General features: G+C 39.4%; 1 protein-coding gene across 1 annotated transcript in view; it reads left to right on the forward strand.

Annotated features, from left to right (window-relative positions):
• The window catches only part of LOC120940588 (unconventional myosin-X-like), a 287,319-nt gene that overhangs the window by 78,452 nt on the left and 192,883 nt on the right, over positions 1-15,984 (forward strand). The window contains exon 3 of the mRNA XM_040353535.1: positions 12,891-13,049. Coding sequence (XP_040209469.1) covers positions 12,891-13,049 — 159 coding nt within the window. The remainder of the gene's footprint in view (positions 1-12,890; positions 13,050-15,984) is intronic.

Consider the following 15,984-nt stretch of genomic DNA (forward strand, 5'->3'; position numbering starts at 1 on the left):
ACACGATCGGTTCGTCTGATGAAAATGGTCCATCAGCCCGTTTTCATCAGACGAACTGATCATGTGTATGCGGCATAAGAGCCGTGAGAACAGTGTAGAAAGAAAAAAAAGATCTGTCCAATTTTTTAAATCATAATAGTTCTATACACAATGCTTATATTGGATAAAATGGTGCTTAGATTAGTGCTTCTTCGGTGGATGTTTTCTTGAAGTGTATTGAAAGGTAATATTAAAACTAGTAATGTCAGTAGTACAAAGGAACATATCATTTCACAAAGCAGAGTATGTATGTGTATAATAGCGATTGTCAGTTTATAAAAGAGTTATAATCTTCTTTTAACTCACAGAAAGAGAACTTTTCCTTTGTTCGTCTATCTGAAATTGAAATAAAATATAATCATAATTTAGTTTAATCATATTTAATGCTTTTTTTTTTTAAAGTGTTATTTTGAAGTTTCCATCATGGAGACATTACTTACTATGCTTTGATGTGGCAGACACCATTCTGGCTTGATCTTCAGTTTGACTGATGTGGTTGTGTGGGGCATGGCACACTGATGCTTGAAGAGGACATGCAAGAAATGGAACTGAAATCATATGGTGTTAGAAGGAAAGTTACATTTAGTCCCCATGTCGCTTATAATAATGCAGTATGTAAAGATGGACTCCTGGCAGGACAAAATCCCTGGCATGCATACATACCATTAAAGTAAAACTATGGTCAAACCAAACAAAGTCACTTTTATGATATAGTTTGCCTGAAAACACTAATCACATGAGAGCTGACCTTTATTCCTCCGGTCAATTTTGAAAAGGTTATTAAGACTTGCTACACACAAATCAGTTCAAGAAAAAGAAAAAATCTTAAAGCGGTAGTAAACCGCTGAAAATAAAGAAAGAACGACTAATTTATGTCCATAGCACAGCAATTTGACTTTACAGTAACTGGTGTTTCCATGTAGTGCTTTAGGGTCCTTTCACACGTGCGGACCGTTTTTTAGATCAGTTTTTTATCATCAGTTGATCCGTTTTTTCATCCGTTTTACATTCGTTTTTCATCAGTTGTCATCCTTTTTTCATCTGTTTTTTTTTTTGTTAGAACTTTATTTTTATTACATATTTTGATGAAAAACTGATGTTAGCAGATCAGATGTTAAACGGGTCGTCCGCTAACATCCGTTTTTCGTCCGTTCCGTTTTTTTTGACGGAAGAAAAATAGGGTTTTCTTCCGTTCCAAAAAACGGAGCTTAACGGAGACGGATGTTAATGGACGTTAGCAGATGCTCATCCGCTAACGTACGCTATCCCATTGGAAAGCATTGCAGTCCGTAAACGGACGTATGAAAAAACGGACGAATGGTCCGCACGTGTGAAAGGACCCTTAGAGTGCTGTCACTGAACAAATTCAACAGGCTACTCACAGTCTGAAACACAATGCACTCTCCATGTGCTTTCACCTGTAAGCCCTGGTTCACACTGGAGTGTTTTGAAATGCGATTTGACATGTTTTGTCAAATCGTTGGCACTTGACGGCAATGGCACTGTCCTAATCGGTGCGACGCCGCATCTGTGGTGCTGCACCGATTTCAAAAAGTGGTTTCTGTGCTACTACTTTGGGCTGCACTGATTTCTCTGAAATCGTAGCCGAAATCAGGACTGACATGTGGGAGTGAAATCGTGCGAGTTCAGTTGAACTTGCATGGCTTTATTCCCGCAGCTCATTGTGAACCTGGGCTTAATGATTATATTGTACAGCCATTCATCAAGGATGATTTGGAGAGGAAACCTACAAAACAGTACATAACATATAATTCCATTAATCACAATTATAGTGGTAGACAAAAAAAACTGTCAGTATCAGATCCTGACCAGGCAATGATCATTTGTTGGCTCTGTAGTATGTGTATTTGTAGATTGTAGTTACTCTGCACAGATGGCACATTTCCAGTCCAGAATGTGAACACAGCTGTTATTTTACAATTTCACTTGCTGAAAGGTATACACCTAGGTTAAACTGAGCAGACAAACTATCTGTTAGTAATTTTGTCGGAAGAAACAATGATATGCAGCAATCACACATGAATAACAATTGAACAGTTTAGTACATCCTTTCTGTGTAAAGCTGGCCATAGATATAATTTTGTACAACATTTTTGGGGAAAAGAAAATTTTAAGATAGTTCATTCGTTTTTGTAATCATTAGTGGGGTCAAATCAACAGTTGTTTATGACTGAAATGATGGGGCAATTCGAAAGAACAGGGTGGAAAATTCAACTTCTAGTCAACCATCTTGCTGGTAATTTTTTGCTCAATCAGCGCCACAGGCAGAATACTGCAGCACTGGTCTGTGTATTCTGACGGCAGAGAGCTTCTCCACTGTCAAAATACAAAGACACAGTAGGGAGGATTTTGTCATCCACCTTCAAATGTGTGCATGGGGGAATGAGGCCAGTTTTATTCATTCAACCCATTGGTTGAAAAGAAGGGGGGAAAAAACGGACTTGTGTATGGCCAGCATTACATACCTTTCTAATCTCGATTGTTTTAACAATCTAAACAAGTATATTGTGTCTATATCTCATGAAGCCATTTATTTGAAAATAAGGCTTGGAAAAAAGTAGCTTTTTGGCAGACTAGGGTGCTGTGTTTAATCATAGTAAGTACATGAAATACAAAGGATTGCTACAGTAGATTATAATAAGCTGTTGGAAATTCCCATTCCTTTTTAGTACAAATGTTTTAACTGCAATAAGCCCCTAGCTATATATTTGAAACCATACATTGTAACTGTCACAAACTGGCATTCTAGAAGATTAGAACACTTTTTTTTGTTAAAGAAAAAAGCATCATTATCATTGCAGATTTTATATTGTCAGTAAAGTTGCAAGAATTCTTTTTTTTATGCAAAGAAATTTGCAGTCATATGCTATCATAGACATACTCATAGGACAGAAAACACAAATTAATAGACATGTGATTCGAATGGCATTATATCCACTTATGTAATGCCAAGGATCTGTGCAGGTGGATTAAAGCTGTTGACCTTCTGAGAGCATCTGGATAAATTGAATATGTCGTAAAATGAATTACTATTGTTTTTTAACATGAACAATATTTAACAAAAATATCACTAAATGCAATGGTGTATGGTAAAAAAAAAAAGTACGTATAGCCTTAGTCTAAATTAGTCTTAGTCTAAATTGCCCACCAGCCTCTGACATTGACTCCATCTTTCTTGCAGAATTTCTTTAGGTGTTTGAGGGTTTGCTAGTGAGCTTTTGATCATTATCACGTTAGAAGATCCAGATGGCTTCAAATTCTTATCCAGAACATGTTAATATGTTGCAGAATTCATAGTTAAATTGATAACTGCTAGTGCCTTGGCCCTAACGGATCTAAGCAACCCTAAACCATAATATTTCCAGCACCAGTTTGCATTAAGTTTTTTCTCAGTTTTGTATGGATTTTTTTTTCTGAAATGTAGTTTTCAGAGTTTCTACTGTTACTGTGGCCAAAAAACTCTCATGAATTAATCGGCCGACAATATTTAGTTCCAGAGGGCATGGTTTTTTCTTATTTGTTTGATGGCAAACTGTAGTCTTGCTCCAATGTTTTTTTTTTAACAGCATTGGCATTTCCTTGCACACCATGCAGGCTAAATAGATGCAATTGTTTTCTGATTGTATATGCATGTACTTTGATAACAACTATTTCAAGAGTTACTTGCAGATCTTAGGATGAAATGTTGGGGTTCTTAGATGCTTTTTTTTTTACCATCAAATGGTCAGCTGACTTTACTTGGGCGACAAGTTCTTGGTAAATTAGTCGTTTTTTTAAATCTACACCACTTGTAGATTATATTTATTATAGTGAAATTATTGATTTAAATAAACATTTTGGGATCTTTGTAAATCGATTGACAGACACAAAGAAATTCACAACCTTTTTTTCTGAGGGCATTGAGAGCTCTTTTGATCTTGGCATGATGACACCACACACGTCAATAGCAAAGGAAACAAGACCCTGCTTTAACAACTCCCATAATCTGTGAACTTATTTTGAACATAGCAGGAAGTAGTAAACTGCAGAATACACACAAAGGGGAGACAGTAGCTATTGGGGAGCCAGAGTAAAAGCAGCACCGGTCTGCAGTCTGGAGGTGATGCTAGGATGATTCAAGTGGTCTTTCCCTAACATATGAACCCAAAACAATGACAGATTTATATACTGACTGCTAGTGTCAACAATGAGAACAGGCTGATAGCCTATATTCTGCAGCATCCTTCTCCTTGCTATGTGCACCCTTGTTTCAATTAAGTTTGCAGATTATGGCGGCTGTTAAAACAGTTCCCTGGAATGAGCTCAGCTTTCAAAGTACATCTATCTATTAATGTGATGTGAGGTGGCAGAGTAAGATACATTATATTGCCCCTTGTGGTCCCCCACCAAACAAGAACGTTTTAGCTATGGGCTTGCAGGATCCATCATACACCTATCATTAATGCATAATATATTTCCTGTGTGTTCTTGACAAAGCTGACTATGAAATTGCCAAAGTGAACCACCCATACTGTGCCGGGTGGCCATTTCTTCAGAGCTCATGCCGCCGATGATCATCGGCTGGATATATAGTAAATGTCTCCTAAACAGCGCACGTTTAGGAGATATTTACAGTAGCTATAGGTAAGCCCTATCATAGGCTTGCCTATAGGTACAAGGTAAAGATTAAAGTTTACAACCACTTTAAATTGAGCTTTTACAAGACTGAATAATGATTCCTACCCCCAGGGAAAAACAAGGTTAGTGAAAATTATTTCGAAATGCCAATAACCATAATTTTATATCCATGATTTTTCAGGAAGCCAGAAAAAATTAAGTAACAGTATTGAGTCAAAGAGTGAGTATTTGCTTTTTGGAAGATAAGAGCTATGTATTTGTGTTACATTTAGTCTGTAGTCAAGGATGTGGTGTAGTTTAATTTTGCCTCTCAGTTAAAGAGCTTAGCTATAAATCGTGCAGATTGTTGGCTTTAACCATTATCTAGCTTTGAAAGCAATCAGTGTGCTACAAGGTTATTAGACAATGAACAAATGATAACTTTTCTGCTGGTTCAGGCTGAGTTTGGGCTTACAACTATGCTTTTGCTTTGTATAAATATAGACAATATGGACAATATTATCAGTAATAAATCTTCTTAGAATTGATTCCCATAGTCATAAAGATTTGGAGTGATGTGCATTGGGACAAATATATCACACAAGTGCTCAGCAAAGAGTTCACCAAAGGTTTCTAGCCTGCAGTTTATAGCCTGTGTTACACATCACAGCCTTTCTGGCTTTTATTCCTGCCCCTGGCAGGCCCAAAATCAGTCACTGCTTCATAAAGTGTATGTGTAAATAAGACTTTAACTGCTGTACCCCCGGGTCAATTCTGACACTTCTCACATACAAATTGATTGGAACCCCAAACATTATGTACAGTGGGTGACAATTAAAAAATTTTTTTTTCAATAATAGCAGCGGGGGGGGGGGGGGCGGGGGGTTAAGCCGGAGCATAGACAGAGACAGTGAGAGCACTGACAGGCAGGAAGGAGGGGTTGAAGGGGCAGAGCAGGGCAGCATATGACAGAGGGACGCACTTTGACTACAATGATCAGAGCTGAGTAGCCCTGCTTATTGTGGTCAGTATAGACAGGGGCATAAAGGAAGTGGCAGGTTCAGGGGGAAGTTTTACAGTTTAGAGGGATGCAGATTACACAGCACAAGCACTGTGCTGCTTAATTTGCTTTAAAGGACAAGGATGTGTATATATATATATATATATTTTTTTTTTTGGGGGGTTAACTAACACTTTAATAAAGGCACATAGGTTGTTTACTTTACAAGACAGGTTCCAGAGCTTAGTGAATGAAGTGAAGCTTTGCTGACTTCCAGAATTCAATGATGTGCAAGCCAAAATGTTTTTTCTTTTTTTTTTACATATGCTGGTGATTGGGTATTCTTTGCAAGGTGAAATTGCACCTCAATCACATAGCGGAAAATCCTTTTCGCACAGTGCAGCTTCCCTTTCAAAGTGATCAGCCTATTTGTCTTTAGTAAATCAACCCCAATGCATGCAAGGACACATATAAAGTTTTTTGAAGAATGATGACTTCAGCTGCAAAGTACAGGGAGTGCAGAATTATTAGGCAAATTAGTATTTTGACCACATCATCCTCTTTATGCATGTTGTCTTACTCCAAGCTGTATAGGCTCGAAAGCCTACTACCAATTAAGCATATTAGGTGATGTGCATCTCTGTAATGGGAAGGTGTGTGGTCTAATGACATCAACACCCTATATCAGGTGTGCATAATTATTAGTCAACTTCCTTTCCTTTGGCAAAATGGGTCAAAAGAAGGACTTGACAGGCTCAGAAAAGTAAAAAATAGTGAGATATCTTGCAGAGGGATGCAGCACTCTTAAAATTGCAAAGCTTCTGAAGCGTGATCATCAAACAATCAAGCGTTTCATTCAAAATAGTCAACAGGGTCGCAAGAAGCGTGTGGAAAAACCAAGGCGCAAAATAACTGCCCATGAACTGAGAAAAGTCAAGCGTGCAGCTGCCAAGATGCCACTTGCCACCAGTTTTGCCATATTTCAGAGCTGCAACATCACTGGAGTGCCCAAAAGCACAAGGTGTGCAATACTCAGAGACATGGCCAAGGTAAGAAAGGCTGAAAGACGACCACCACTGAACAAGACACACAAGCTGAAACGTCAAGACTGGGCCAAGAAATATCTCAAGACTGATTTTTCTAAGGTTTTATGGACTGATGAAATGAGAGTGAGTCTTGATGGGCCAGATGGATGGGCCCGTGGCTGGATTGGTAAAGGGCAGAGAACTCCAGTCCGACTCAGACGCCAGCAAGGTGGAGGTGGAGTACTGGTTTGGGCTGGTATCATCAAAGATGAGCTTGTGAGGCCTTTTCGGTTGAGGATAGAGTCAAGCTCAACTCCCAGTCCTACTGCCAGTTTCTGGAAGACACCTTCTTCAAGCAGTGGTACAGGAAGAAGTCTGCATCCTCCAAGAAAAACATGATTTTCATGCAGGACAATGCTCCATCACACGCGTCCAAGTACTCCACAGCGTGGCTGGCAAGAAAGGGTATAAAAGAAGAAAAACTAATGACATGGCCTCCTTGTTCACCTGATCTGAACCCCATTGAGAACCTGTGGTCCATCATCAAATGTGAGATTTACAAGGAGGGAAAACAGTACACCTCTCTGAACAGTGTCTGGGAGGCTGTGGTTGCTGCTGCACGCAATGTTGATGGTGAACAGATCAAAACACTGACAGAATCCATGGATGGCAGGCTTTTGAGTGTCCTTGCAAAGAAAGGTGGCTATATTGGTCACTGATTTGTTTTTGTTTTGTTTTTGAATGTCAGAAATGTATATTTGTGAATGTTGAGATGTTATATTGGTTTCACTGGTAAAAATAAATAATTGAAATGGGTATATATTTTTTTTTGTTAAGTTGCCTAATAATTATGCACAGTAATAGTCACCTGCACACACAGATATCCCCCTAAAATAGCTAAAACTAAAAACAAACTAAAAACTACTTCCAAAAATATTCAGCTTTGATATTAATGAGTTTTTTGGGTTCATTGAGAACATGGTTGTTGTTCAATAATAAAATTAATCCTCAAAAATACAACCTGCCTAATAATTCTGCACTCCCTGTATATTGAACAGTTTCACACAACTTATATTTGGAAACGGAAGTATTTCTGTTCTGTTTTAGGGGACAACGTCATATATTAGAATTCTTACTAAAGTTTTATTCACTCTCATGACTTGCTTTTCAGCTTTCTTCTCTACTTTCAAAAGTGACTGTGAAATGTAGCACTGGTCTTTTGTTGCTGCATTCTACTTTAATTGTTATCATGAAACCTTAGATCTTCTAAGAATTTTTGCTGTGTAAGAAAAGTAAGACCTAACTTCTGTGTTTTGTAATCTATAGGGAGAGGCAAGCTCTCTTATACTCTAGTGCAGTGGTTCTCAACCTTCTAGTGCAGTGACTCCTTGATAAAATTTCCCAAGTTGTGGGGACCCCTAACAGTAAAATTACTTTCGTAGCATGGGTTGTCAGCACCCAAGGAAAGACAAGTCATTTGCGCCCCTAACTCATAGACATTCAGTACTCCCAGAGTCCCTTATAGTACATTTTAGGATGTACCACTCTTTGTTCTCCTTTCTTTCCCCTTTATCTCTCTCTATCCTAATTTCTTTTTTTCCCCATTACTCTCTTTAGCCGTCTTTGTTGTTCTCTCTCTTATTCTTTCTCTCCCTTTTTCTTTTTTCCTCCCCCTCTTTTCCTCTCCCTTTCATGTATTCTCTATTTGTATTCCTTATTTTACTCTTTGGTGGTGGGGGGGGGGGATGAGTGGCAATGCTGGGGGAGTTCTGATCAGCCAATTTAGATGCTCTTGATCAAAGTCATCTGCTGATCTGAGAACTGTAATGGGGACTTTTAATGGCAACTATAATCACAGGTAGGGTTACTCACTGTGTCTCCGGCTTCACTGTGTCTTTGACTTTGTGGTGTCTCGTAGCAGTGACACCTATGCCGAAATCAGGAGATAGGGTCTCCTCCAGCCCCTCCCACTCCACAATTCTCACCAGTCAGCTGACCTCTAGTCTCTGCCACCCAGCCATGCCGTGAACTGATGGCTGGCTGCGAAGAGGCTGAGTGGGTGGCCGCGCGCTCCAGGAACAGCCCAGCAGGACGGCCACAGGCGCCAGGGACAACTCTGCTGGGCGGCCGCAAAACGGCTGGGAGAGTGGTGCGGGCTTCAGGAACAGGCCAGGATTCATTGACCCCTGGCAAATCATCATTCGACCCCCGAGGGGGTCCCGACCGTCAGGTTGAGAACCACTGCTTTGGTGCATCTCTAAATCATAGAAAATCAAGGCCATATCTGCTAAATAAAATTGGTTTGGCCCTTGTTACTTCAGAAACTTGTCTGGCCTTTGTGTGCATTTTAAGAGATTAAATTTGCATTATGCCGCCTACACACGATCATTTTTAATGGTCTAGAAAAAACAAAGATTCTTGTCAAGCCTGACTTGCCTACATACGATCGTGAAAAAAAATGCTTGAGCAAAGCGCAGTGACGTACAACACAACGGCACTATAAAAGGGAAGTACCATTCGGATGGTGCCACCCTTGGGGCTGCTTTTGCTGATTTCGTGTTAGTAAAAGTTTGGTGAGAGACGATTTGCACTTTTCAGTCTTTGTGCTTTTCAGTCTGTTACAGCATGACGAATGTGCTATCTCCATTACGAACACTAGTTTTACCAGAACGAGCGCTCCTGTCTCATAACTTGCTTCTGAGCATGCACATTTTTTCACCAAAAATGGAGCATGTTCTACATTTTTAATGGCAATTTTTCACGTCATGAAAAATGCTCTGGAGCCTACACACAATAGTTTTTAATGACGTTAATTTTTTTTTATTTTTCACGTCATTAAAAATGGTTGTCAGTACGCGTCATTAGTCTTTTAAAACATATCTGGAAACAAATGTTGATGGGACTGCAAACTTTAGCTTCTTTCACTATTAGCAAGTTGTGCAGCTATGAATGTGCTCACCATTTATCAAGCAGGAAGGTCAAGTGCTGTCTGAGCTAAATGTAGCATATTTGTAACTGTAGTGTAACGTGCAACAAATTAAGGGTAGTAAAATACTTGGAACTCTGGTCTGCTGATCTGCCTCCACCACCCCTTACCCCCTACTTACCTCTAAATGTTTGCTAAAAGACCCTTATCTTCAAACCATGGTCACAGAACACATACTGGGTCATGAGTCTTTTGGGTTCTTTACTGCAGAGGAAGAGGATAATTTTTCAAGTACTCTGGGTAACATGCACACTTTCTATTAGCTGTTTAGTGGTGGAGACCTCTCAGACCAGGACTCTAATGCTAGATCGCCGCAGTAGGCACTGTACATTTTCATGTCAGCAGACTTGGGTCACCTAGAGGAGTTAAACGTACCTATCCTTCAACGGTCCCTGTCCCTTGCTGTCATCTTTTGAAGGTTTTCGGCATTCAGCCATCTTCATTGGCTGATGCAGAATGATGTCACTCCTGTGCATGCACAAGAATCAGTCATCCCAGCACACAGGGACCCTGCCCATAATGTAAGATGAGCTGTACATGACAGAAAAAACTACAAGCAGGCAGCTACTGTAGATGTATTTTATTGAGAAAGAGACATTGCATGTGTCTTCTGCAATAAAGAGCCTGCCTGCTCACAGTTTGTGCTTATTTTTAATGGTGGGATGGGTGAGGCGGTTAATGTATGTGCAAAGGTGGGCTTTAAATGATATGTGTACTTTTTGTGTACTTATCCTTTCCTACTATACACTGCCTACCCCCAGCACTTAAAGTGTATGATATACTTTCTTACAACATTACTGTTTTTGGAGGTGGGATGATAAATGCATTTATTCTATAAAACAATAAAATAGTTTCTAGAGATCTGTGTGTAGCTTGAGTACTAGTCAATCATGAGAGACCATTTTAGTCACCTGTGTTGTAATGCAGTTTGCTTAATTTCTGTTCCATGAATAGTTGAGCAAATCCATTGTTTTACAATTGTCTTTTACAACATCATGTTGTATTGAAGTGTGTTGTAAAAAGTACTGTAAGCTATATTATTATGTGAGTTGACCTGCTTTATTTTTTCCCTATTCAACCCTATTAAATTAGGCAATTTGACAGTTCAACACTGTGGGGTTGATTTACTAAAGGAAAATAGTCTGTTTACTCTCTGCAAGGAAATTGTCGTCAGAGCTTAGTGGATGAGGTGACAGTCTGCTGACTTTCAGAATCCAAGCACGTGCAAGGAATTTTTTATTTTATTTCTATGCTTGTGATTGGGTGTTCTTTGCACGGTGAAATTGCACCTCATTTACTTAGCTGTCAGGGAAATCCTCTTGCACAGTGCAGCTTCTCTTGCCAAGTGAAAAGCCGAATGCATCCAAGACCACATAGTGATGTGTACATCAGTGTATGTATTTGTAAAGTGTCTGGTATAAAACTTTAAAGTTAGCAAAATTCTTCTATTTAGCTTTGACACTATGCATAAAATGCTCTAAAGTAGTTAGGGATACTGTTGGGTTATTTTGTGTATGGTACTTGTTCTGCACTTTCAAATTGAAGTCGTCTAGGCATTATCTTGTGGGAGGCATAATGGTTATATCACATGTTTCTACTCTATACCTGACTGCATTCTATATCCCTGACCATGCTGAATGACAGTGAACTTTTAGCATGACTTGTGTTTCAGGGCAGACATTCTTACCTCCTGGGCTAAATGATTAAACAGGAGTCCTAATGTTCTATGGGCGTCTGTTTTTCATCAGCCAGTCTGTCCCAGAGAGGTTCACTATGTAGACATATAAGGTACCAAACTACCACAATTTTGCAAAGAACCAAGAAGAATGGAATGTATGTCATAGGTTATGTTTATTTTTCTGGTAAATGTGTTGCAGTATTGGGGTAGAAAACACCTAGAAACTGTATATTTATCTATTAAAGATATTATTTTTTTGGATCAACACAATATAGTTATGGATTGTTTTCTACAAATAGATGTATTCAGTGAGCTATTCTAATAACAGTGTCTTCTGACTGCAGAAATAAGTCTGACATCTCAGCTCAGGCTCCATAGGATGTCACATTCCACAACTTGTAACATGAACCCTGGGCCTCAATCCCCCCCACAGGGCCAAGATGTGAGAGCTTTAGCAAGTTTGGGGTATATGGGTATACTTTCTAAATATATATATAATTAGGAATTCCCTATTGTCAGGCAGATTTCTGTGAAATGTCTTCTATGCTACATCTGTTAACAACAGTCTAATGTGGTACACACATAAATGAATTTAAAGAAAAGGGTCCTTCAGGCTTTTTAAAGGTTTTTTGATATTCATACTAATTAGTTTAATGCAAATAACTTTATCTATGTACTTAAATGTTTTTAAAACGTAATTTTAAAAATATACGTGCAAATGCATACAAGTGTTTTTTTTTGCCAGTAATGCTACGGAGTGGTTGTGCTTTTCTGCTTTTGCTCTCAGTGCAGATCTACAGTATCAGTCTGCTCACACTTATAAAAGAAAGAGAAATTTGGGATATGTATATGTACTATGCAGCCTTTAGGTTAAGTAATACTCATGTATTTTATTAAAATAGTTACAGTACATTTGGATAACTTGTGTTTACTTGCAACACGTGGCCCATATTTGCACCCATAAAGTAGAAGAATACCTTTACTATAACTATTCTTAAAAATGTACTCTCCCCCCCCACCATCGGGCCTATCCTGTATAAAGAAGATGTGTGTACGTACCTATTTTTAATCTGGTCCGGTCATGTGATCCTGCAGCCTCGAGTCCTCTGTGTTAGCGAGAGGCTGCAGGGGAGAGGAAACGCTGGCAACGGCTGCACCATGGGAATCTATGGGAGACTTCATGGCTCCCCGAATTCTCAGCCATTGTCACTTCCTTACACAAAACTGCAGGATCGTGGCACTGGACCAGAGCAGATTGAAAATGGGTAAGTACACACTATACAGGTTAGACAGGATAGGTAAGAGAGGGGAACATTTTTAAGAACACTTATGGTTAGAGTTTTATTCATGTCTTCTAACATGTAAATCATGCCATGTTATTCACTGGCTTCATTTCTGTGCTGTATTTTTGCTCTACAATTAGTACATCTGTAGCAGGGATATATCGTATCTATGAATGTACCACATACCTTAAGAAATATTACTGATAAATGCATGCTTGTTTTGATTTTATTAACTGGGACTATTGTTTTTATTTTGGTTCAGGTATTCACATATAAACAAAGCACAATTACTCGCCAGAAGGTGACCACTATGCATCCAACCAGCACAAATGGTGTAGAAGACATGGCATCACTGGGTGATCTACATGAGGGGTCAATAATGTACAATCTCTACAAAAGATACCAGGAAGACAGCATTTATGTAAGTTTTTATTTTGTTTATTTTACCACTCACTGTTTAATTTACATTTACATCTCTTTATGTATATGGACTAAAATAAATCTACCGTAAGTACCTTTTTTCATAATGGATTTACAACTGTCATGTGACCCAGCAATTTTCCAGCCTGTCTGCAGGGAAACATCAGTGTTAGAAGCTTTTAGTCCTCTGCTGCTTATCACATGTTAAAAAAAACAGAGCCTTCAGAATACAAAGGAAAAATGCATACATAATGTAAAATGAATATTTTAAACCATTATACAAATATGTATTTGAACTGAATACTTTATTATTTTTGTTTAAAAAACATTATGTGGGCTGTCTATGGGGAGGTTCTTACAGGGAGGTGAAGCCTCAATCAATCCACATGTAATATCCCGCCCCCCTTTATATCTATTTAGTGGGCATGGAGGAAGAGGGAGGGAATAGGCTGTCGTTTATCCCTGTGTAGATGGCCACATGTGTGACTTTATAGTCACATGGGCTGCACAGATAAGAAAAATGAGGAGCTTAGAAGGAAACTGAACAGGAAATGAACGATAGCAGGCTGCAGTAGGGACGCACACAGGGATGGTGGGACAGGAACAGCAGGATTAAGCTGGTTTTGTGCAAAATACAGAAAACAAATCCCATAGTGACTGAATGAGTATGAACAGTATGTAATGCAGCATATACTGAAGGTTTTTAATGATGTGGATTTAATGACTTCTGTGATAAAAGATTGAAGTGGGCCTTTTCCCCATTTTCCTAAAAATTAACCCATCAGAACGCAGTTCTGCGTGATCATCTTTTATTAGTTAAAAACATTTTTTCCGTTTACTTTCAATTACCGGTTTTTCATTTCCTGGTTGAGTGAGGCACTGGTGTTATAGCCCTGGCTTCACAGCTGCATTCAGGGAAGGCTACCAGTGCCTACAACTGTGCCTTCCCCTCACATGATATGCACCAGGGGGCTGACCAAGGGTTCTAGGAAGTAAGGCCGTGTTTTGCGCAGGCAAGGCAGCCCATTTATTTAAATGGGCTACCGTGTCTCCAGAAAAGCACAAGGAAAAGGTCCCTGAACCAGTTTGAAATTGCAGCCTGCACGGGAACTGCAAGTGCAGTGTGGTTCCCAGTGCAGGTGCGATTTAAAGTGCGCGCAGCATGCCATTAGGACTAATGGCACCTGCACGCATCCAGCACATTTTTCTGTGTGGGTTGTTGTGGTTCAGGTGCGGACCTGCAGTGGGAACCACTCGTATAGATGAACCAGGCGTAAGGGGAGATGTGAATTAATTTGCCCTCAGTGAAAATGGTCACTGTTAAAACAATGGGAAGGAAAAGAATAAAAGTTATGCAAAGAATAAAAAGCCTGCATCTACCTATATGTATCTGTTTAAAGGTTGATATTGCTAAATATAGCTAAAGATGCCTCTGTGCTAATTTCTAAGATAAAGGTGAAGTTGCTCTTTTATTTGTATCTAAACCCAAAAAGAAGAAATATGTTGCAGCTAACTAGTCCTAGTTCTGACCAGCGTTTTTTGCATTTTTTTATCTACAGCAATAAATATGTTTTGGCTTAAATGGCTTTGTAATGCACCTGTATAGGGATTCTGGAAATGCCAATGTATTACATGTAAAAGCTCTAGAGTAGGTACAGTAAATCACCAGCCTTGGGCTAATGTGTTTAGGATGAGTTTCCCTGACAGAACATTATGCATATTAGTACAGGAACACACTGAATATCAATAAAAATTATTATCTTGATTAGATTGAGCTTTTTAAAGCCATACAATTCAGAGGCCTACATTGGTCATGTGGCACTTTAGGCAAATTAAAGACTGGTTGGTATACTTGTGGTTTTGGGTGAGCTTGTTTGGGCTTCTCCTTAAGGTGCCCAGTTTAAAAGTCTTATAGCAGTATTGATAATAATGTGTTAATATAATTTGCCCTAAAGGCTTGGCAAACTTAGTCACGTATGCAGATGTGGGTTGGTGTGCGTTTTATACGAGGACTGCCTGTTCAGCCTTAAAAAAATGTTGATACTTTCTACAGGTGTCAGGCCTCGTACACACGACCGAGTTTCTTGCTGTTTTTTTTTTTTTGCCGAGGAAAGCGGTCGTGTGTACACTTTTCGACTAGGAAACTGTTGAGGATCTCGTCAAACCAAAAAGAGAGCATGTCTTCTTTTTTCTCGACAGCAATGGAGAAATTTGGCTCGCCGAGATCCTCGACAGCCTAACAAGGAACTTGACGAGCAAAACGATGTGTTTCGCCCGTCGAGTTTCTCGGTCGTGTGTACGAGGCTTCATAAACACCCTTTTCAACCGGGAACACTCTCTCAGATTTAACATAGAATTGGGGTAGCGAATCCTTTAGTTGCACAAACATTGAATGCATTACTTATTTATTTATTTCAGGTACTTACCGTATATCAATTTACGCAGGACTTTGCATATACACAGTACTGTACATTAACACCAGTCCCTGACCTCTAGTTATTATTGCCCTTTATACAAAATAAACATACTATCCATGTTTTCTAATCATTGGCCCGGATTCAGATAGCAGTTACGACGGCGTATCTCCGGATACGCTGTCGTAACTCTGAGTTTCGGGGTCGTATCTATGCGACTGATTCATAGAATCAGTTACGCATAGATTTCCCTAAGATCCGACCGGCGTAAGTGTCTTACACCGTCGTATCTTAGGCTGCATATTTACGCTGGCCGCTAGGTGGCGCTTCCGTAGATTTACGCGAGGAATATGCAAATTAGGTAGATACGCCGATTCAGAAACGTACGTCCGCCCGGCCCATTTTTTTACGTCGTTTACGTTAGGCTTTTTCCGGCGTAAAGTTACCCCTGCTATATGAGGGGTATCCTATGTTAAGTATGGATGTCGGGCCAGCGTTGAATTTTCCATCGATTACGTCGTT

Source organism: Rana temporaria, chromosome 5 (genome assembly GCF_905171775.1).
Source record: "Rana temporaria chromosome 5, aRanTem1.1, whole genome shotgun sequence".
NCBI classification, from domain to species: domain Eukaryota; kingdom Metazoa; phylum Chordata; class Amphibia; order Anura; family Ranidae; genus Rana; species Rana temporaria.